This window comes from Dermacentor albipictus, chromosome 2 (genome assembly GCF_038994185.2).
Source record: "Dermacentor albipictus isolate Rhodes 1998 colony chromosome 2, USDA_Dalb.pri_finalv2, whole genome shotgun sequence".
In the NCBI taxonomy this organism is placed as follows: Eukaryota; Metazoa; Arthropoda; class Arachnida; order Ixodida; family Ixodidae; genus Dermacentor; species Dermacentor albipictus.
Window position 1 is genome coordinate 26,152,425 of NC_091822.1, and position 22,356 is coordinate 26,174,780.

General features: G+C 47.3%; 1 protein-coding gene across 3 annotated transcripts in view; it reads left to right on the forward strand.

Moving 5' to 3' along the window:
- LOC135897865 (uncharacterized) overlaps window positions 1–22,356 on the forward strand; it is a 153,192-nt gene that overhangs the window by 88,314 nt on the left and 42,522 nt on the right. For 2 of the 3 annotated variants that reach the window (XM_070532785.1, XM_065426558.1), the window contains exons 4-5: window positions 1,312–1,353; window positions 21,822–21,875. In XM_070532785.1, coding sequence (XP_070388886.1) covers window positions 1,312–1,353; window positions 21,822–21,875 — 96 coding nt within the window. The remainder of the gene's footprint in view (window positions 1–1,311; window positions 1,354–21,821; window positions 21,876–22,356) is intronic. The other variant, XM_070532786.1, reaches the window with a different exon arrangement.

Here is a 22,356-nt window from a genome sequence, read left to right on the forward strand (position 1 = left end):
AGAGCCGGCCTCTCGAAGAAGCAAACGATGCTGGTGCGAGCAGTGCTTTCGACGCGAACGAACGCGAACTCTTGGGATCTCCTCGCGCTGGAAGTGCTCTTTGGTGAGTATGTTTTTTGCAAAGCGATCTAGTGATCTCGGTGATCTTTCGCCGATCTAGTGAGCTCGTTTCCGGTCAAACAACTGTAAAGTGTTGTGTTTCTGCATGCCTCCTCGTGGGACGTAAGCGGGGATGCGATCGTCAGCATTTGTGCGCTGTCGAAAGCTGTCGACAATCTACAAAGATGGTTTAAACGCGTGAAAAGCTTCCCGGTTCACGCAGTACGTGTAGTGACCTTCATCTGTTGACTACCGCTCACGTTGACTACCACGCACGTTGACTACCACTCTACAAACACGCAGACGCACCAACAAATGAATGCAGGGTCGATCGATGCAGATTACGATGGCACGCACGCAGAAACAAGCGCGGTCAGGCACGGTCGCGGACGCTGCGAAGGAACGAAACACTAGAGTTGACGTCACAACACCGCGGTTTCCGGTCTCCGCTCCGCTAACTCACTCAACGGGGGGGCGGAGCTACAGCGCAATTTCAACCGACGATTACGTCGCTCCTAATTGAAAAAAAAAACCCAAATTTTACTTAGATGGTTTATAAGGTTCCCGCATCCGTATATGAGCGTCTTATTGAATTCGACAGACTCTTCAGCTTCCCTTTAATCCGAGCTTTGCACCTAATCGCTATAATATGATGCCGCAACCTAAATGCGCTGCCAACTCGGTTGCACTCTTATTTCAGCGTGAGGACTTCTTTGGCTATGAAATTGCGTACGAATAGCGCAACCTAGAGAATTCCGCCCCAGTTCTCTAGCATCTTCTGTAGGAACACCAACGCGGCCTTCTCGTGGAAGGAAAGAAAAATTGTTTAAAGTAGGTTTTTCTTTTAACTTGGCACGTTTTATTTAAGGCTATCGCACAAATTAGAAGGTAACAACAGTGTCCTGAAGGGGGCACAGCAAAGCATTCAATTCAACTCAAAGTCCTCAGCCACAGTCTTACGTCCACGTGACCACATGTCATTATAAATGTGTGATGTAGTTCTTTGGTACTAATTATGATTTCGCTTCTTAAATTATATAAGTGACAAACGGAAACTTATATGTAGTGAGCAGCGCATTTAAAATAATTGTCTTAACTGGAATCTGGCAAAACAAACGAATGATCACACTATTAAAGCTTACGTACTCTTCTTACATCACCTAGAATATGTATTCCACACATTTACACCGTGTTCATTGTACTTTTTTGCAGAAGCTCCTGTTCTGTCTACAGGGTGTCTCCTGGGCGAAATGGGTACGTCGACGTAGCACAACGTCACTGGGCTCAATAATTGACCACTCGCTCCTCCGCACGCTAGGAAGGGCGGCAAACATGTTGTTAAATAAATGTTAGTGGTATCGTTAACACGGTACAAAATTTAGCCGTGTTCACACAGATATTTTATGAACATTTGCATTACTCTGTGCTTTATGTCACACCTTATGAAGGAAATCGTATTGTATTTGAAATGTTGGGTGTCTCATCCACACACTTAATCCATTATCCCGGTACTAAAAATCCCCTCCTTGCTCCACGAAAGGAAACAATCCAGATCTGTTGACTAAACGGGACATGAGGATAACTAAAGTGCATTTATTACCAGGCATCATTGTATAGTTACTACAGTTTTGTTATTCTGGGCATAACCAGGTAGGATTGACCAAATCCTAATTGGGAGCTTACGACTGTCGTTTAAAAGAAAAGTGTAGTATCATTGCAGTTTACAAGTTATAAGGTATTGGGCACAAACTTGGATGGTAATAAAGAAGTTCGTGTACTAGTTGAGGACCACGTGAAGAGCGATGAAATGAAAAATGCATATTTGGACCCAAGATATAAAAAAAATGTTAGGCGTATCTTTAAGAGACAGGAAGAAGGCTGTCAAGATTAGAGAGCAAACGGGTATAGCCGATATTCTAGTTGACTATAAAAGAAAAGAATTGAGCTAGATATGTCATGTAATCCGTGGGGTAGATAACCAGTGGGCCGTTAGAGTTACAGAAAAGGTGCCAAGGGAAACGATGCGCAGTGGAGGATTGGAGAAAATTACGAAGGGCAATGAAATTAAGAAATTTGCAGGCACAACTTGATATTATCTTGTACGAGACATGGGTATGTGGAGGTCGCCATGCAGTGGAAAAAATAATAATAGGCTGCTGCTGCTGCCGCCGCCGCCGCCGCCGCCACCGCCGCCACCAAATATATCTCTGAAACGGCTGAATAATTTTATACAATGTAGCCGTTATTTGCACAATATAACTTGGATGACATGGAGTAGCGTGTGTGACATGGGGTAGTGTGTGTACCAAAACGATTCAGGCTTATCTAGTGTCCACGTTAGTGAGTAATAAACTGTGAATTAGTAAGTCGCATCCCGAGGAAGTTATGTATTCATATTCACGTTTAGAAAAGTAAGAATGGCGAGAGAAATAGTGTGTTTAGTTTCACATTTTAGGATAACAAATTTAGCATTCTTCAAAGGACAATTGCATGGTCACTTCATTCTCTCATCAGAAAGACGCATATGGGCCACGTTATGCCAGGAAACGTTCTAGCGTAGGCGCTCCTGAAAACATAAATTAGTTATGATACAGAATATTATTCATGCTAACAGGACACTGGCAATTACTAGAATGTTATCGATCTCATATATTGCGGTTCCGTAAGTGGATCCACCTCAAACGTCTTGTCGTCCGAAAACCAAGAGAAATGGAGGTAGTGAGCCAGCTAGGCTACTCAAAAAGGCATGCCACCCAAACGCTAGTATGTCCTACGTTTCACCTGATGCACTACAGAAATTATTACAGAATCTAAATTTTTCGAAATGTAACTCATTTACATCTATGCATGCGAACGTCCCCAAATCGAACCTCATCACATTGTTGCACCCGCAGTGTTAAGGCGTGCAGCTCCGACGTATACGCTGGAATCTATATGAAGAGAGAAGTCTTCGTGAAGCTCTGAAAGAAATGTCATAAGTTTTCCCATTTGATTCGTGCATTTGTGGCGGAAAGAAACGAACGTGCACATCTGCTCCCGCAAGCCGGTAGTACGCTATGTGTCTAAACCAGCATAGGCTTGTACTTCTGCGTCTTATATTTGTTCTAAATGTACGTAGTTACACACATTTCTTATGTATTCTTTATTTATCAATACTGTAGGTCTTCTGCAGGCCCATACCGGCATGGCATGTACTATCATAGGCATGTAATATCATCATAGGTATGTGATAAGATACAACAAGTTCACAAAAAGACAAGAGGAAAACATGAGGTATATCAGAACACTTTTCAACAACAAGTGCGTCTATATTATATTACCTACATAGTTACGCTTCGCGTACACGAGAAGAGAAAATCTAGCATTATAGATCGTGTGCTATACAATAGAATAAATGTACAGACGAAAACAATACAACACTACAAGATATCTTCTGCCGTTTTACAACAGGAAAAGTAGTTATACAGGGCTAGAGAAAAAAACTGATCCAAATTTGGATAATTTACAGCTTCGCTTGGAAGCGCATTCCAAGCGTTCACAGCGCGAGGAAAGTAGGAAAACTTAAACGTATTGCAAAGCGTATTAAATGGCCGGATGCACTAATCGTGGTTTGTCCCACTAGACCGACGACCAGGCGGATGAATATAGTCGTCGTTCTGATTTTGATGTGTGCGTTAAAGAAGAGATACAAAAACTCATAGATGCAACGTGACGACGGCAGGAAAGAGCTTCCGAATGAGCTTGATTGCGCATGTCCGTTGCACGGTCGTGCCACGAATACTTTGAATAGATAAACCTAGGAGCCCTATTCGGCAATCTTTGAGGTTTATCGCGGAGGTACTTTTTGATGAGGGTCCCACACAATGCTTCCATATTCTAAAATAGGTCGGACCAGAGTTTTATAGGCAGTTAATGTTATGGGCTGAGGTGATTTACTCAGTCTTCTGCGTAGAAACCCTAATTGCTTGAATGCCTTGGCGCATGTATCGATGATGTGTTTATCCCATTTTAGGTCTTGCGAGAATGGGACACCCACGTATTTAACTTTGTCGATTTTGTAATATTCAAGCCTTTAAGTGTGTACGGAAATGATAAAGGTCGTTTTTTCTTGGTTAGGCTGATGAACGCTGCTTTAGAGACATTTATTTCCATCCCCCAGGTATTGCACCATTGCGCAATGTTTTGTAAAGAAGAATTAAGCTTTAGTTGGTCGTCAGTACTGCGAATTGCAGTATAAATGACACAAGCATCTGAGAAAAGTCGCAATGTTACACCTGGTTTTGCACAAGAAGAGACGTCTTTAACGTATATAAGAAACAATGTTGGCCTTAAAACAGACCCTTGGGGTACACCGGACAGAGGGCTTTGGCAGTCAGAATCTACATTGCTTAAATTTACATACTGGGTACGATTTCTAAGGTAAGCCGAAATCCATTCTAATACTTTGCTAATAATGCCAATTGATTCAAGCTTGGCTATTAATTTAGAATGAGGTACGCGATCGAATGCTTTCGCAAAGTCTATGAGTATTGCGTCAGCAGGAAGTTTAGAATCTATTATGCCAGCGAAGCCATGAGTTATTTCCGCAAGTTGCGTTACCTTTGACAGCCCTCTACGGAAGCTGTGCTCTTTGGGGTACAGTATATAGTTATACTCTTGGTAGTCCATGATGGATTTGTTCAGGATATGCTCCATCAATTTGCAACAACAAGTAGTTAGTTATATGGTCGATACGTTTCCACAGAAGGTGTGTTGCCACTTTTGTGAATAGGGTACAACGGGGGCGTTTGCCTAGCAGCACTAGTTCTAGGTTGTAGCGGTAGGCTTAAACAGGTCGGTACTACGGCGAAACGGTGCAGCCAGCAATTCTCGTTGTCTTCGCTTTCACAAGCACTATGCCCACTGCCCAGTGCCTTCAGAACAATCACTCCCCCCGAAAGAGGAGCCCTCTTGGCGACTTAAGGGTAGGAAAACACACGGGGCTCATGGCACTGCTTGAGCTGGGAAACGTGGACAATTTCTTGGCCGCGACGAAGCTGGTCCGAAGGCGCTTCCATTGGCTCGATAAGGTCGTTGACCGCGGATGTTTGTTTCAGTACCTAAGGATAAGGATCGTGGTACTTGGAGAGCAGCTTGGAGGAAAGGCCTGGAGAGGTAGAGGGCACGCACAACCAGACCAGCGAGCCATGAGCAAAGCACGTTGCCGTAGTGGATGAATCGTGGCGATGCGTTTGGCGCCACTGGTCCTGGGATGTGAACGAACGAGCGAGCGAGCTCGCGACATTCTTCGGCGCAAGCAGGCGCTCTAGAAACAGTTATCCACTCTGAAGCATCCGGCCGGTAAGGTAAAATCGTGTGCATAGAACAAGAAAGTTCGTGTCTGTACAGGAGAAAAAAAGGGGAGAACCCAGTGCTGCTATGCGTGGCGGTATTGTGCGCGTAAGTGACGAAAGGCAGAATGCGATCCCAATTCGAGTGGTCAGATGAAATATGCATGAACAACATGTCGCCAAGGGTGTGGTTGAAACGTTCTGCCATTCCATTAGTTTGAGGATGATATGCCGTGGTAGTGCGGTGAATGATGCGACGCTCCTTCAGCAATGCTGAAATGAAGTCGGAGAGGAATACGCGACCACGGCCGCTCAGTAATTCTCGAGGTGCTACATGGCGTAAAATCAGGTGTTGAAGGATAAAACTGGCGACGTCTTTTGCTGTGGCAGATGCAAGGGCTGAAGTTTCAGCGTACCGCGTAAGGTGGTCGATAGCAACAATAACCCAGCGGTTGCCGCTTGGAGTGTTGGGAAGCGGACCGTATAAGTCAATGCCGACGCGGTCGAATGCGCGCGCGGGGCATGGTAAGGGTTGCAAGGGGCCGGAGGCATGTTGAGTTGACGTCTTACGTCGTTGGCATATGAGGCATGACCGGACATACTGGCGAACAAAACGGTACATACCGCGCCAGTAGTACCGAAGCTGGAGGCGAGAGTATGTCTTTAATATAGCAGCGTGGCCGCATTGTGGGTCGTCGTGGAACATAGCGCAGATGTCAAAGCGGAGGTGTCAGGGTATAACAAGCAACCACTTGCAGCCACTCGAATTGTAGTTGCGGCTGTACAGCAAGTTATGCCGAATGATGAAGTGCGCGGCTTGACGACGGAGTGTCCGAGAGAGACTGAATGCGATGCCAGGTTGCCGTACCTATAGAAAGAGAAGGGGAATAGTCACTTCGTTGAAATTGCGGCAAAGCTTCTCACTAATAATAGAAACGGTGGCTCCGGTGTCAATAAGTGCGTGTACGGTGACACCGTCTACGGACAGTTCAATTTCGTTCGCCGGGGCAGAATGAGGCCTCAAAATGTTCGACGTAAACGCAGTTCTTGCCTTTGGAACTGCGACTGTTAGTTTTCCTCTCGGGCTGGGCTCGGTCGGCTAACCATTGGGGAAATGGATCGGCGACGTGGGGAAGGCGACCGGCGTGAATCGAAGGGGTGACGATGGTAGGACGAGTCTGGAGGAAGGTTAGGTGGGTCCTGACGCGGAAGTCGAGCAGGCATGTAGCTTGAGGCGCCTCCACCATCATGTAAACTGGCTGCGATGGCGGCAGAATTGTGCTACGTGGCATGGAAAATGGCAGTAATAGCATTTTGGCCGGTTATCAGGTGTACGCCACGGGTTAACAACAGGGGTTCCAGCGGCAGAGTTAGCGACGGAAATCGGACACGAAGGTGGCGGCGGCACATGGAAGATGCCGGTGATCTGGTGGGCATCAGGAGCAGGAGGAGCGTAAGGCCGGGCGACAACGTCAGCGTAAGTTAGAGGTCCGGCTGCAGGCTGCGGAGGAGGGGCAGATGGTAGCGTCACGGCAACTTGCGTCTGGATGACGTGACGAAGTGAAGGAGCCAAGGGTGTCGACGGCTCGATTGCGCTATTCGCCATAGAGAGCTGGCGTGCGACTTCCTGATGGATGAACTGCTTTATCTCGGGCATTAAAGCAAATATGTCGGCAGCGTCGCGGCCGAAATCCAACGGAGATAGATCCGCGGTGTCCTGCTGAGCAGCGCGTGTTGATGCGCGCTCCTTGCGCAGCTCGTCGTACTGCTGACAGAGCTGTATGACCTTGGCAATCATCCGCGGACTCTTTGCGACGAGCGAAGGCATGGTCATCGATGCCTTCCATGACGTGCTTGATATTGTAAGCTTCGTCCATAGAAGAGTTGACGCGCTTGTATAGCGAGAGCACGTCTTCAATATAACTGGTGAACGTCTCCTGGCGTTGAGCTCGACCACGCAAGCGCTGCTCAGCGCGAAGCCTGCGAACGGCGGGATGGCCGACGACCTCAGCCAAAGCTGCCGTGAAAGCCGACCAGGTGGTAAAATCGGCTTCATGACTGCGGAACCATAGGTTAGCCATGTCAGTCATGTAAAAGATGACATTTGTGAGCTTGGCGCGGTCGTCCCACTTGTTATACGCGCTTACACCGTCATACTCGGCTGTCCAGTCTTCCACGTCGTGGTCATCTGTGCCACTAAATATGGCACGATCACGCTGCCGGATTACACCAGAGCAAACGCTGGGTGGGGGCGCGAGAGCAGCAGTCTGGGACAGTCCTGGTTAATCCATTGAAAGAGCTGGTGGTAGCGTCGGACTGCGGAGTTCCAGGATGTCGAAGAGAAACCCAGAAGCTCCACCAAATACAACGGGGGCGTTTGCGTAGCAGCACTAGTTCTAGGTTGCAGCGGTAGGCTTAAACTATGGCGAAACGGGGAAGCCAGCATTTCTCGTTTTCTTCACTTTCGCAAGCACTATGCTCACTGCCCAGTGCCTTCAGTACAAGGATTATTCTGGCGCGAAGCCAGTCTGTCGGATCTGCACCATTTTTCAGTGAAAGTATAAATATTTTATGCAAAAAGGGGGTAAGTTGTTCTGCATAACGCTTAAGAAACGTATTTGGGATTTTATCTGGGCCCGTGGATTTTTCACATCTAGTTGTAGAAGCAGGTTCAAGATACGTCATTCAGTTATCTCGATTTCCGGTATAGGCGAGTCAAGTTGAACAAGCGGTACTTGGACTGGGCATGCCTGTGTAAATACGGATTGGAAAAAAGAATTGAATGATTTAGCTATTGTGTGCGTATTTTCAGTAATGAAACTGTTGATTTCCATCTAACGGATTGGACTTTCCGGCGTAGCAAGGTAACGCCAAAATGTTGTGTGAACAAGTGTGTGAAAAAAAGTTATTTCTTGCTTGCCGTAAGAAGCTTTTTATTTCGTGGTAACATTAATTAATAATGTTGGATCGCATTTACGCTTCGGATTCTTTTCAGCCTCCGTTTCGTATGAATAATTTCTTGCGTTATCTTCGTTATCTTGAATAATTTCTTCGCCTTGTCCGCTTACGTTTCGTAGCAATATAAATTTTTTCACAGTGAAAAATTGCCGCTTTAAATTTTAGCCATAAGTTCTCGACATCGTCGGAAGGTTCAGCGTAAAAATCGTCTAAATTCATTTCCAGGTAATCAATAATGCTTTCATCGTTTGCTCTGCAATAATCTTTAATAAATATATGTGAATTTTTCGTGCTACTTTTTGCCAGGCTAAGATTTGGAAAATAAATTAGAATCAATTTATGGTCAGATAGTCCATCATCAACCTTAACTTCTGCTTCTATGTGCAGGAAATCAAAGCAAGGTCTAAAATATTAGAAACAGGCCCTTGGACGCGTTTCGCCTGCGTTACACGTTGGGATAAAGAAAAACTTAGCGTGGTATCAAAAAGTTGTTCGCAGCTCTTTACTTCCCTATTGTTATAGCGGGACAATCTTGGGGCTAAGCAGCCCTGTGTTATCCTGTGTCACGTGACGGTGGCTTCCGTCAGTCTGTACCCGGCCTCCGGCAATAAAGGACGTAACATAATTGGCGACGAGAATCGAAAGTTAGGCCTGATTAGGCGTAGGGCTAGCCGAAATGGCAGCTGCACTGGGCACGATTGGGGAATTCGTTCCGACGGAGACGCCGTCTTGGCCCTTGTATTTGGAGCGCCTCGAATTTTTCTTTCAAGCAAACGACATCGACGGTAACGAGAAGAAGCGAGCAACGCTCTGCAGCGTTTGCGGCCCAGCAACGTATGCCATCGTGCGTTCCCTTTGTTCTCCGGACGCGCCGTCGGCGGTGGCTTACGATGAGATCGTCAGGCGTCTCTCAAACCACTTCTCGCCGCGACCGTCGGTGACAGTTCAGCGTTTCAAGTTTGGCACGCGTCAGCAGCAGCCCGGTGAGTCAATTGCCGACTACATCGCAGAACTGCGACGTCTCTCGGAACATTGTGATTTCGGTTCGTCGCTCGACGACATGTTGCGCGACCGACTGGTGTGTGGGGTGCGAAGCGAGACTCTTCAGCGTCGGTTGCTGGCGGAGCCGGAGCTTACGTTTGCGACAGCTCGGGAGAAAGCCATTGCCATGGAATCTGCGCAGCGATAGACTGAGCAAATTCGCGGCAGTGCCACATCGTCTGAAATATGCAGCGTGAGCGGGAAGCGTTTCGACCCATGTGTTACGAAGGTCTCGGCGCCGGGGACAGCCAAGGAGGGTACCCAGAAGAAGGCGGGTTCGCCTGGGAGCTCAAGTGGATGTTTCCGCTGCAAGGGTGCGCATTCGCCAAGCAGTTGCCCATTCATTAATGTGCAGTGCCACTTCTGCAAGCAACGAGGGCACATAGTAAGAGCATGCAGGAGGAAGGCTACAGCTCGCGCTTCGGCAGAACCGAACTCTCCGAACGGAAAACGGGCCAGTGGAGGCCGTCACAAGAATGCTGCGTCGGACGTATACGACGTGTTCGTACTGTCTGGTGAGGAGCCAGCCGTGAGAGTGGAAGTGCGCGTCAACGGAAGTCCCCTAGAGATGGAGGTGGACTCGGGTGCAGTGTGTTCAGTCATCAACGACCGGACTATGCGGAAGCTGCGAATATCGAAAAGGGCGTTGCGCCCAAGTAGCCTTCACCTCCGAGCTTACAATAACAAGGAACTACGAGTGTTGGGTGAATTGACCGTGACGGTGGAATTTAGGGGGCAGGAACATCGCCTGCGATTGGTGGTGGTTAAGGGTGCTAGTACCGCACTTATCGGTCGGGACTGGTTCTAGTCCTTGCGAATAAGTCTGAGTGGCGTTCACAGTGTGTGCGAGCCGAGTAGAACTGGCAGTAAAGGAACAACGGCCTTGCTCAAGAAGTATTCTTCAGTCTTTGAGCCTGGACTTGGGACAAGTAGAGGGCCTCCTGTACACATAGAGGTGAACCCGGCAGCTCCGCCGCGATTTTTGAAGCCACGGCAAGTACCGTTTGCATTGAGACCGAAGGTCGACGAAGCACTGGACAGGTTGGTGAGCCAAGGCATTTTCCAGCCTGTACGGCACTCGAAGTGGGCAACACCGGTCGTTGCAGTTGTCAAAAAAGATGGATCGATAAGGATCTGCGGGGACTACAAGAGCACCGTCAATCGTGTGGTGCAGTGGGAAACGTATCCTCTGCCAACACCAGAGCAGCTGTTTGCCAGGCTGGCAGGTTGCTCGAAGTTTTCAAAGCTAGACCTCGGACAAGCGTATCAACAGAAGACAGTTGATGAAGAAACAGCTGACTTGTTGACGATGACAACACATCGGGGCCTTTTCCGCGTAACCCGTCTTCAATTTGGCGTGGCAGTGGCAGTGGCTATTTTTCAGAGGTACATGGAAGAACTGTTGCATGGAATTGATGGTGTGCTGGTGTTCTTGGATGACATCTTGACCGGTGGAAGGGATGAGGCACAGCACTATGCTCGTTTGCAAGAGGTGCTCAAAAGAATCCACGAAGATGGCCTGCGACTGAAATTTGACAAATGTCAATTTTGTGTTGAGGAAGTGCGTTACTTGGGATTCACCGTGAACTCTGCAGGTGTGCAGCCGACAGAAGACAAGGTGAGTGCTATTCACGAGGCCCCGGAGCAAACATGCAAAAAGGAGCTTCAAGCCTTTTTTGGAGCTCTGAACTTTTACAACAAGTTTCTTAAGGGAGCAGCACATACCTTGGAGCCACTGTACCGGCTGTTGGACAAGGGTCGCGAGTGGCATTGGACGGGAGCAGAGGCAGACGCATTTTGCCAGGCGAAGGATCTGCTGCAATCATCGCATGTTCTTGTGCACTATGATGTCAACAGGCCCCTAGTGCTTGCCTGTGACGCTTCTCCGTATGGACTGGGTGCTGTGTTAAGTCATGTGGGGGAAGATGGTAGCGAGAGACCGATTGCATATGCATCAAGGACTATGAGCGCGGCAGAACGAAAGTACGCCCAAACAGACCGAGAAGCGCTCGCCATTGGCTTTGGCGTTAAGAAATACCATCAGTTTCTGTATGGGAGGCATTTCAAAATTGTGGCGGACCACAGACCCCTCTTAGGACTGTTGCACCATGCCAAGCCCATTCCCCAGGTGCTATCACCACGGATGCTGCGGTGGACCCTCATGTTATCAGCATATGACTATGAAATTGAGTATCGACCAGAAGAGAAGCTTTCCAATGCTGATGCATTCAGTCGTTTACCACTGAGGGCCAGTAAGGCGGAGGAAGAGGAGAGGCGTCTTTGGGAAGTAGGAATGCTAGAAATGGCACCAGAAGTAACGTGGAACTCTAGGAAGGTGGCAAGTTTTACGTCGAGGGACAAGCTGTTGGCTAGAGTCTGCAATTGGGTGCAGCATGGGTGGCCAGAGGGCAAGCTACCGGAAGAGTTTGCAGCATTTGTGATCCGCAAGCATGAACTGTCAGTGTACCAAGGTTGTTTGCTGTGGGGCAGTCGTGTCGTCATTCCAGAGCCAGCTCGACCATATGTCATGGACATTCTTCACACAGCTCATCCAGGAATTATCAAGATGAAGGGGCTCGCCAGAGGAGCCGTGTGGTGGCCAGGAATTGACAGAGACGTTGAGCAGAAAGTGAGGGACTGTGCATGTTGTCAAGAATCCAGGTCTGCGCCAGCAGCTGCAAAAATTAACCCTTGGGAATTCACCAAGCGTCCTTGGACAAGACTACATATCGATTTTGCTGGGCCATTCCAAGGCAACGTCTTCCTCATTGTGGTGGACTCTCACTCGAAGTGGTTGGAAGTGTGCCGAATGACTTCCATGTCGGCAGCTGCAGTTTGTGCGAAGCTTCGTTTTTTTTGCTACCCATGGCATTCCAGAGACTGTTGTTTCGGATAATGGAACCGCATTTTGTTCGGAGGAATTCAGAGACTTCATGTGCCGAAATCAAATCCGACATGTGACCGTTGCCTCATATCACCCTTCTTCAAATGGTCAAGCAGAGCGGATGGTGCGCGAAACCACAGAAGTACTCAAGAGCATGGTTGGAGGCAATATCGAGTCACGTCTGGCTAGGTTTTTAATGACCCAGCATATCCTGCCTCACGCTACAACAGGCAAAAGCCCAGCCGAATTGCTAATGGGCAGAAAACTTTCAACTGTGTTAGAGCGTCTGCATCCTGACCTGCAGTCCAGTGTGCAGCAGAAACAGGAGCAGGTGATGCAGCGCCGTAACCAGGCAGTGCGACTGTTTGAAGTGGGGGATCGAGTGTTTGTGCGCAACTATCTCTATGGGCCCAAGTGGTTGCCGGGCATTGTGGATTCTGTCACTGGACCAGTGTCGTACTTGGTCGTCACCAAGGATGGACGTCGATGGAGACGGCATGTTGACCAACTCAGAAGTCGTTCTGCCAGCTACGCATTGGACACTGGAATGTGCGAGGAGGAGGAATCGTTGGTTGCTTTCCCGGCAGGGTGTTCCGAAAGCGGCATTCCTTCAAACCCAGAGTACCCTGGAAGACGGAACCCAAGAGAAGTACGAGAGGAGGCTGCACCGCCCAGTACCAAACCTGTTTCCTGTGGTGAGGACAGTGAAGTCAGCGCATCCCGGGACCAGAGAGAAATACGAGAAGAGGCTGCAACACCCAGTGCCGAACCTGTTTCCTGTGGTGCGGACAGTGAAGTGAGCGCACCCCTTCAAGTCCAGCGACCACAGCGCCAATGCAACCGTCCTGCGTATCTGAAGGACTACGTGACGTAGGGGGGAGGAGTGTTATAGCGGGACAATCTTGGGGCTAAGCAACCCTGTGTTACCCTGTGTCACGTGACGGTGGCTTCCCGTCAGTCTGTACCCGGCCTCCGGCAATAAAGGACGTAACACCTATTGTTGGCGGTCAGGTTATCCCAGTCAATTCCTGCCAAGTTGAAGTCGCCATCAACTACTAGCTTCGTCCGATGATGCATTTTCTCGAGGAGGTAGTTGTGGAATTCCGTAAGGTAAGTTTCAGGTGCCCCAGGCTCTATGTATACTCCTCCTATTAGTAGAGGTGTGGTTTGAAATGTGACAGTGCACCCGAGACTCCCGTGGTTAGGTATAGCTTGTTCCTCTTGGAACTTTAGACCATTCTTTATAGCGATGGCCACTCCACCTCCACGGCTATCACGATCTTTGCGAATTAGGCTATAGTCTTTTGGAATTATTTCTCAATCGTGGATAGAGGGATGAAGCCACGTCTCTGTGATCAGATTAGCCAATAAAATCTCCTCTAGTTTATGTGTTTTGTTCACTATGCTTCGAGCGTTGAAACACAATAAAGAAAACGATGGTGTAATTACTTGGCATCGTGCATTTGAACTATTACCTTCACGACCAGTCATATCAGAACGCGCTTGTTTAAGAGGCATCCTCTTTTCCACGTGCTTATTCCATGCGTAGAGCGTGTCATCTATTTTCAGCTTATCGAGAAGGAGCACAACCCTATTACCGTATGCTCGGTTTAGCTTTGAGGACTCCCATAACTTCCAGCGCATTTCACGAACTGCAAATGAAAAATCCTCCGACACTGATAAGTCTGTGCCTTTGAGCTTTGAAAAGTTGCACGAAACTGTCGTTTTTCGGGCAAAATAAAAAAAACCGCAGCATGATGGGTCGCTGTGGATTAGTTAATCTTTTGCCAACGCGATGGACGCACTCCACAGTCTTTACTTTTAATTTCAGCAAATTGTTGAATGTTCCGTTCTCGAGATATTTCTTCAAAGATGCGGGGAATTCATCGCTACTTTCTGGGATACAATATATCACAATATTGTTCCGGCGGCTTCTGTTCTCAATCTCGTCCATTTTATTGTAAAAATGTCTGACTTGCTTTTGAATCGCACTGACAGTTGTTTCACAATTTTCAACTTTTACATTGCAGCCTTTGAGTGTTTTAGGCTTGTTCTCAATGACAGACAGCCGTGTTTGGACGCGCTGCATACCCATTTGAAGTTCAGTTTGGGAAGCCTTAATTTCTGTGACGGTATGTAAAATCTGTTGCAGAACATCCGAATCAGGATCAAGATTACCATTTGCATCAGAATGAGTACCTGGGTTTTCCTCTATGTCGCCACACATAATTAGCAATAAGTGAACCATGCGAGACACATTCATACAACATGACCACAAACAGGCAGCGCTCGGCAACACCACCAGGCATGTACAGCTAGTTTTAAAACCCTTCGCAAGACGATATTTTTCACCAACCTGTACACAGTAGAGCACGAAACTTAGCATCGTACGCCTTGTGGTGCCACCGAGCCCACTAAAGGGGTATAGCAGGCATTGCCCCAATTTATGCAGTTCCTGGGAGATCGCTGGAGTCGCTGGATTGCCGAAACATTTATCAAGATGGATCACGTTGGCCGTTGCCGAGTCAAACGGCAAAAGCGATATGGTTGTAACAGGGGCCAGGACAACTTGATACGATGCTGTCGATGTCACAGACGCAGTGTGTTCGAAAGGAACCGGAAAGGAGGCATCACCGCGCAAACCGGGTCCCAGGAATACCTGTACACAGTAGAGCACGAAAGTTAGCATCGTGCGCCTTGCGGTGCGACCGAGCCGACCAAAAGACAGCGATAATCGAAGAGAGCTAGTTGGCTTTGCCCGGGTATGTAGCGACCGCTTCTTGGCCAACCTCCTGTTGTGGGTATGCAACACGGACGCGCTTCTTATACATCTACCGACCACTTTTGGCAGCTACACAAGAGAGTCAGTACGGCCCGTTCCATTGCGAGATCTTCGTTGTGGGTATGTGCCATTCTGCTGAAAACATCATCATTATTGTCTCAGCCCAAACGTGCTTCATTGCCAATCGGCCATTGTGGTTATGCTGTGTGCTATAATAGGGAAATCAGAATAATCAACAAGCAATGATAATCCCAAACAGCTACTTGTGGTTCGCAAAATTTGTACCACCCGCTTCTTGGCCAATGATTTCACATGGTTATATAGTATACTATGTAAGTCATCCCCATAGCACGGAGACACGGTTTTCAGCCGATTCCCTGCAGTGGATATGGGCAACAGTAGGAAAATCATAATAACCAAAACGTAGCGATAACTTGCAACAACCAGTTCGAGTTGCCTTCATATGCACCACCCACTTGTATATGCCGTAGTATGGAATTCATCATCATAAAATGAGGACAGGCTTCTTCTCTGATCCGCCGTTGTTCGCATGTGCAATAGTATGGATACCATATTCATCATCGACACGCGGCGATGCTCTCAAAGATGTAGTTGGCATTGGCACGATGTGTACCCCCTATTCTTGCCCAATGTCCTGTTGTGGTTATGTATAGTATAGTGCAAATCATCATCATAATCAACACGCTGGCTGGTGGATCCCCCGTTGTGCATATATGACAGACAGGAAACGATAATCATTATCGACAGCCGGCAATGTTCTCGAACATTCAGCGTTGGCTCGATGTGTTTCGTCTGCTTCTTGGCCGATCCGTTGTTGTTATGTAAAATATTATGGAAATCACCGTCATCATAATGAACACGCGGACCCACTGCTTCTTTAAACGTCTTTATTTCTTCATTGATCCCCCGTTGTGCATATGTGCTATAGTTAAGAAACTGTGTTCATCATGGACACGCACCTATGCTCTCCAAACCTACTCGGCCTTAGCACGATGTGCACCACCTGCTTCCTGGCCAATGCCCCGTTGTGGTTTTCCGTACAATTGCACGGAAATAATCCCCTTGATCAACACGCCAACCCACTTCTTCGTTAACCCTTATACGATCTCAAGCGAATGAGGTGGGTTTTCACCGCAAGAACCAAGAAGAAGAAACTTTAATAAAGAATCGTCCGGCAGTGCTTGCTGTGGTGGCCTCAGGTGACGGCGCGAAGTCCTTGGACTCGAGCGGCATCTTCGGCTTGCCGGACGGCCCAGAGCTGGTCTGCCAGCTCTGAACTTCTGATAGCCACCTCCCAGCGGCGGCGACGCCTACGGAGAAGGTCCCTGGCGGCTCCAAGAAACGACGACAAAGCCGGACAGGGCAATGATGGAAAAAGTAGAGAATATTGTATTCACTTCATTGTACATGGTTGTGACTCCTATCCGAATCTTGAGCAGTACTGATTAACATGAGGGCCAGGACGGCCTTAAATAACCGCTTGCGGTCTTGTGGTCGCCGACGTCTTGCGGAGCCCATGGAAGTATTAGTGTTGTTTTTTATTGGGGCTGTGGAAGTACTAGTGCTGCCATCGACGGTTGTGCCAACAACCTTCTGTAGGTCTAAAAATATTTCCTAATGTGTCAGTACCAAGCTAATCTCTAATTGCTCTGCTAGCTCTTGCGTTGGTATTCCCACTAAACCGGATGCCTCCTCGTTAGCGCCTTTTTTACTGATTTCACTAGCTATGTGCTGCGCTTCTTGAGCGTCTATGTCACGAGGAATATTGTTGGCTTCGTGGCCGTGATTTATCTCCGCCGCGATATCTCGGGCCTTGGAACGCGTGAGAGCTGGGACCATATGGTCGCCAAAACGGAGGACATTTTTCTTCAACATCATTTCCGAGTGATTTCAAAAATAAGTAGGCATAGTGTTTTGACATATTTGTCGATACTGCTGCTTCACTCAGCAATAGTCGAAACGGCCCTTAAATCTTCACGCTGGCTATGGGCAAGCAAACACTATTCTTCTAGACTAACGGCTGGATCTACGTATGTTCCCTAGTGAAATCCACAGGTTTCAGAAATGGCGAATGCTCAATGTCCATTGTCGTAGCGGAGTCCCTCAATACTTAATACTGTATTCCATTCACTAACAGGTCGTGAAAGTAGGGTTCTGAGAGGGCCAAATTTTCATCGTCGCCTTTCACGAAAGCAAAACAATTCTAGGCTTCCGACAGCCGATAGCAAGGTGTCCAGGCTCCTGGAAACGGAAACAACCCACCAGATTTCTAGCCTCAAATGCTTTCTCTGCTTTTCTTTCGTCTTTCACAACGGTGTTATTCTCTCCTGAATTACCAGACGGCATGTCTTTTGTCCCACCTCCAGCTTTTTCGTGATGAATAGGGCGCCTGGTTTCCTGTTTGCTGATTCTTTGTAATGGCCTGACACGCGTTTTCTCAGAATTGCGACGTGTGGTGAATTTATCAGCTAGCACTTCGGCACGTTCCAAGCCATTTTGGCAGACCTATCTTGAAGCTACAAGCGCATCTCTTCGCTCAAGGACCCATAGAACGGCTCCATGAAGATTAACTCCACAAACTTGTCGTAACAACCGAAGGGATCTTCCTCCTTTAATCACTCAATTGAATTGGCTTTCATTTTATAAGTGAAATCTTGAAGATATTCGCCCGGTGTTCTAGCTGTCTCCCGAAAGCGACCACAAAAAACAACCGCTGAGATCCGATATTTTCTTAGTAATGAAGCATTTACTTTCTGATAGTCATCTGCGTCGTCTCTCGTTAGCCTTCTGGTTATTTCGGTTGCTTTGCCACGAAGAACTGTCAGAATCTGTTGTGTCCAACTTTCTAGTGCCAACGCGTTTTTTTTCGCTGTTCGTTCAATAGTAACAAGGAACAATCCCATATCATCGTTTGCCTTGTACGACGGCATGAATTCTGTTATCTTTACTCCTGCTTCAGCTGAACGTCTTTTATTTATTGAGATAATATTTGCCAAATGCATGGCCAGATCCTTTTGCACATCTATTTCTTTTAGATTTAGTTTATGAGCTCTCTGTTCCTCTCATTCCTTTCTTTCTGCTGCTTCCATTTGATCAGCTGTCTTTCTTCTGCAGCGTGTTTTTCAGCTTTCTGAGCTCTCCGCCTTTCTTCTCCGGCTCTTTGTTCAGCTTTCTGCCATGTTTCTGCAATTCCTTGCCTTTCTTGTGCAGCCTTTTGTTCAGCTTTGTCATCTCGTTTCTATATTTCTTCCCTTGCTTCTGAAATTTCGTCCTCAAGAGCACCGCACTTCTTAATCGCCTCAATAAGCTACGACTTTCTCTGACATTTCCTGAACTCAGTTTCCAGCTTTTGACACAGTAATAATAACTCTGGCTTTTCCGTTTCCTTATATCCATGGTGAATCCCAAACGAGGACTTTCTTACTCTGCTGTGACACAAGGAAGCTTTCAAGAGGTCTCTGCACGTACAGAAACTAACCACCAGTTTTAGAAAATACAGGAGCTTAAACTTGGCAAACTCTGAAAGAAAGTCAAGCACTCACCATTCTGCTGAAGCCAGGACAAAAGGTGGAGTATTCATTGTCGTTTATCGAGTATTGTGACGAGCACGTGAGCATCGAGACTGATTAGCCTCGACTTTTATGAGGTGCCATTTGGGCTATGACAGACAGACTTTACCAACCTATCATTTATTGCCGGTCCCCAAATTTGACGTGCGCACGAATTTGCGCATTTGGCCTCTGTCAAAATGCAGACACCTGAGCCTACAATATCAACACCTGAGTTGGTGCTAGGCATCATCGTGTCTTCATCAGCAGAGGAGACGCCAAGGAGAAGCGACGAACGCTGACACGATGTCATATTCTGATAGATGTCGAAACTTGGAGGTGTGTATATTGCGCAGTGAAGTTCCGTGTCATAATTTGGGACTGTCTTTACTGCCCGGCTTCTGCCAGCTTTGCTTTTTTCAGGACTGCTTTAATAGCTATCCGTGCACTCAACAGTGATTCTACGGAAAAGGTGCTTGGTCGTCGGTTGGCAGTGGATGACATCGCCAACCAGCACCTTATAGACAGTATTGGCAACCGAGGAAGCCGAAATTCACCCTATGTGCGGCATTAAAACCACGTTTGAAACCGTGTGCAGCGCAATAAGATATCATACCCTTGAACGCTCGAGTGCTGGACCCCTTGCCTTGAGGCCATAGAACTATATATTATGCAGCTTTTCCTTTTAATTTCCATATTTGGGATCGAAATATAGAGATTTAGTCATTCTGTAGCACGGTGGTGGTGATCTGGTGGTGATGTAGTATGGTGGTGGTGACGGTGGTGGTATCTTCCTGCGCCAAATGTGTCATCATGTGACCATCAGTACTGTCTCTCGTAGAAATGTTAGCAGAATGCGTATACGCTTTTTTCATTTGTTTTCGATCAATCCAAGCTTTGCTTCCGCCTCAATCTCCTACGAAGGCGTAAATTAAATTCGCTTCCACTTCGACTGCACGCTTATCTCAGTAAAAACTTTTTGGCTGTTAAATTGCGTACGAACAACGCAGCTTAGTAAATTCCGCATATGATTCTGACAAGTTATGTAGCTAGGAGTCAAAGTTCGCATTCACCTCGCAACCACAATAGCAAGCGCCCATGCACAACACATCGTGCTGCAAGATGACCAATTTTAGCCCTTACCAGTGATATTATACGTGCTGCTTGCTATTGTAAGTGTTTTGCGCCTTCTCAGGGAAGCGCTTCGCATGCTCACTGTAAAATGTGAAGCAGGGCTTTCCGCAGTTGTCTCCCGCAAGAATGCCGCTTACAGTCCAGAGAACCGACCGGCGCATTTGTCTACATCGGCAGGTAGAGCGACCACTCGTCGTTCGCTTGAGATATGGTGGTAGCCGCTCATCGGTGACAACAATTATTGTCACAATATATCACAACACGCAGATGTTGTGCACGTACGGTGCACCATTGCATCACTCTGAGTCGTGCTGGTATGAGCGACCACACACTTCCGAAAAGAGTGAGCGGGAGACCGTAGTACGGGAGCGTTGTTATGATGCCTACTTATTATTTTTCGTAATGTCGTCATGCTTAAAATGTGTTCCGTAAGGTACACACAAATTAGAATTTTGCGCAAATGATCATTCACTTAGAAAACGCGTAGTTTTCTCGTGGAGGCGCCGACGCCAGTATTGACACCGTTGGTAGGTGAACGATGCAATTGTTTACGCTGCTGTATCGAAGGGGCCTTCGCTACATTTGTAATACGAGGTAATCAGTGCTACTCGGAAGCTAAATAATGAGTCAGCATAACAATAGGTGATAATACACCCATGTGCGTAGTCACATTTAATATAGGGAAACTGCAGCGAGTGCGACAGACCACGTTCGAAAACGGCAACGTACGGATGTTGACAGCGCATCGTGTAGTCATTCCTAGCTTCTTGCGTGTGCGCTGTACGATGTGAAAAATGCTTTATTTCAAATCTGTATGGCTAAAACTGAACTACGGAAGCAGTTTCGTATTCATGCTAATGGCCTAATTACCTTCAGGTTAGTCGTTGAGGTTCACCAACGCAGTAGACGCAGGAAATTAGCGATTGAGGTAGGCTTAACCTTGGCTAAACGTCATTGACATCGGCTCAAACTATATGTGCGGATGGCGAAAGCTGAAATTGGTGCAGCCAACAATGCAGCACCACTTACCACCCATTTATTGCCCGTCCACAGGCAACGCAACTTCTCGCGACTACATCTTCTCATACTAAGCCAAGTTCACGATAGTCGGCACCTCCATGCTCTTCTCCTTCTCGTCTGCAGGATCCCTGCGTTCTCTACGTAGAACACTCCTGACGTCATACACAATACTGCCTGTAATTGAGGATGACGTGTGGTAGGGTGTTCGAGGAAATTAATTAAAATAATTTGTAAAACATCTGTACAACTCTCAAATCTGATTTTTAAGGACATTGTGGAAGCGTTCAGAGGAACGTAAACAGCGAACATGGTCAACGTTCTTTGATATCGCAAAATAGATGGAGTTGCCCTTAATCACATGCACTGATGTCATCTTTAGTTCAGAGCAAATAAGACTGCAGGACTAAACCAGACAAAAAGAGAAATTCAGATGGGAGGAAACAGGGCGGTTACTCATACGGACGTCTGATTTGCTACCGGGACCTGGCGAAAGGGGATAAAGAGAGCAATAGGGGGATAGTGGACATAAAAGACACCGTTTTGGGCACATCTGAAGGTGTGCAGCGAGCCCGTAGGCGGCCACCAAGGTCTGTCGACTTGACACACTGCATTAACGCAATCGTGGCTCGCTGTGCCATCGACCGCCGCGACCATGGTCCAAGGATCTTCACTTCCGAAAGAAGTTTGAAGTTTGCGGGAAAGGTGCTGAGACGAGATGTCAAAAGACAATTATTTATCTGTTCTATTGCTGTAGACTACTTAAATTTGACTATTTATTAAGATAGCCAATGCATGTGTGCCGATATTGCATTTCCATTCACTGTAGTTCATACAGTAAACTTTAAGAGCGTGACCACTTGCACAGAAAAGACAGGGAACTGCGCATGCGCTTGTGCTGTTCCCTAGCTTGTCCGTGTGTATTTTCTCCCTTTTCATTACTGAGTATAATAAAGCAAGTCGCAGAGCACAAGGAATCGCTGTAATAACTTTGCTTTTATTTTCAGCTCCTTCACGGCGTCGTGCCAATAAAGCAAATGAAAGCGGTCGAAAAAATGATGGTAAGACTGAATGTTGAATTTACACCACTGTACCTACCTGCCATTGATCTACAATGAAAAGTGGTCGACTAACACTGCAGAGCTCTAGTAAACGCAAAACTTCAACAGAACTCATTGAACAGTAAACGTGGACGTTACAGCGATAAGCATTGCATGAATGTAGCGACACAGTTGCCAGCGCACAGACGTGTCATACCACAAGACGTGTAAGTAGCCGGGTTGCTCTCTCACGCTTCCGCCACAGAAGCTGAGCCATCTAGCGGTGCCGACACGAATTCCGCGCTTGGCAGGTGTGTGAATGTAACATATCAGACAAGGTTGTCTCAAGAAATGGGACTTGTGTTCAATTCCGCCCGGCATTTGAGAGCTGTTTTCTTTTGCGATTGAAGTCTTGCACATGCCCTGTAACCCACGTTGGCATCAAACAGTTTCAGTGAATAGCGACACATGCTCAGTGGCACATACCCAGTAAACCATAATA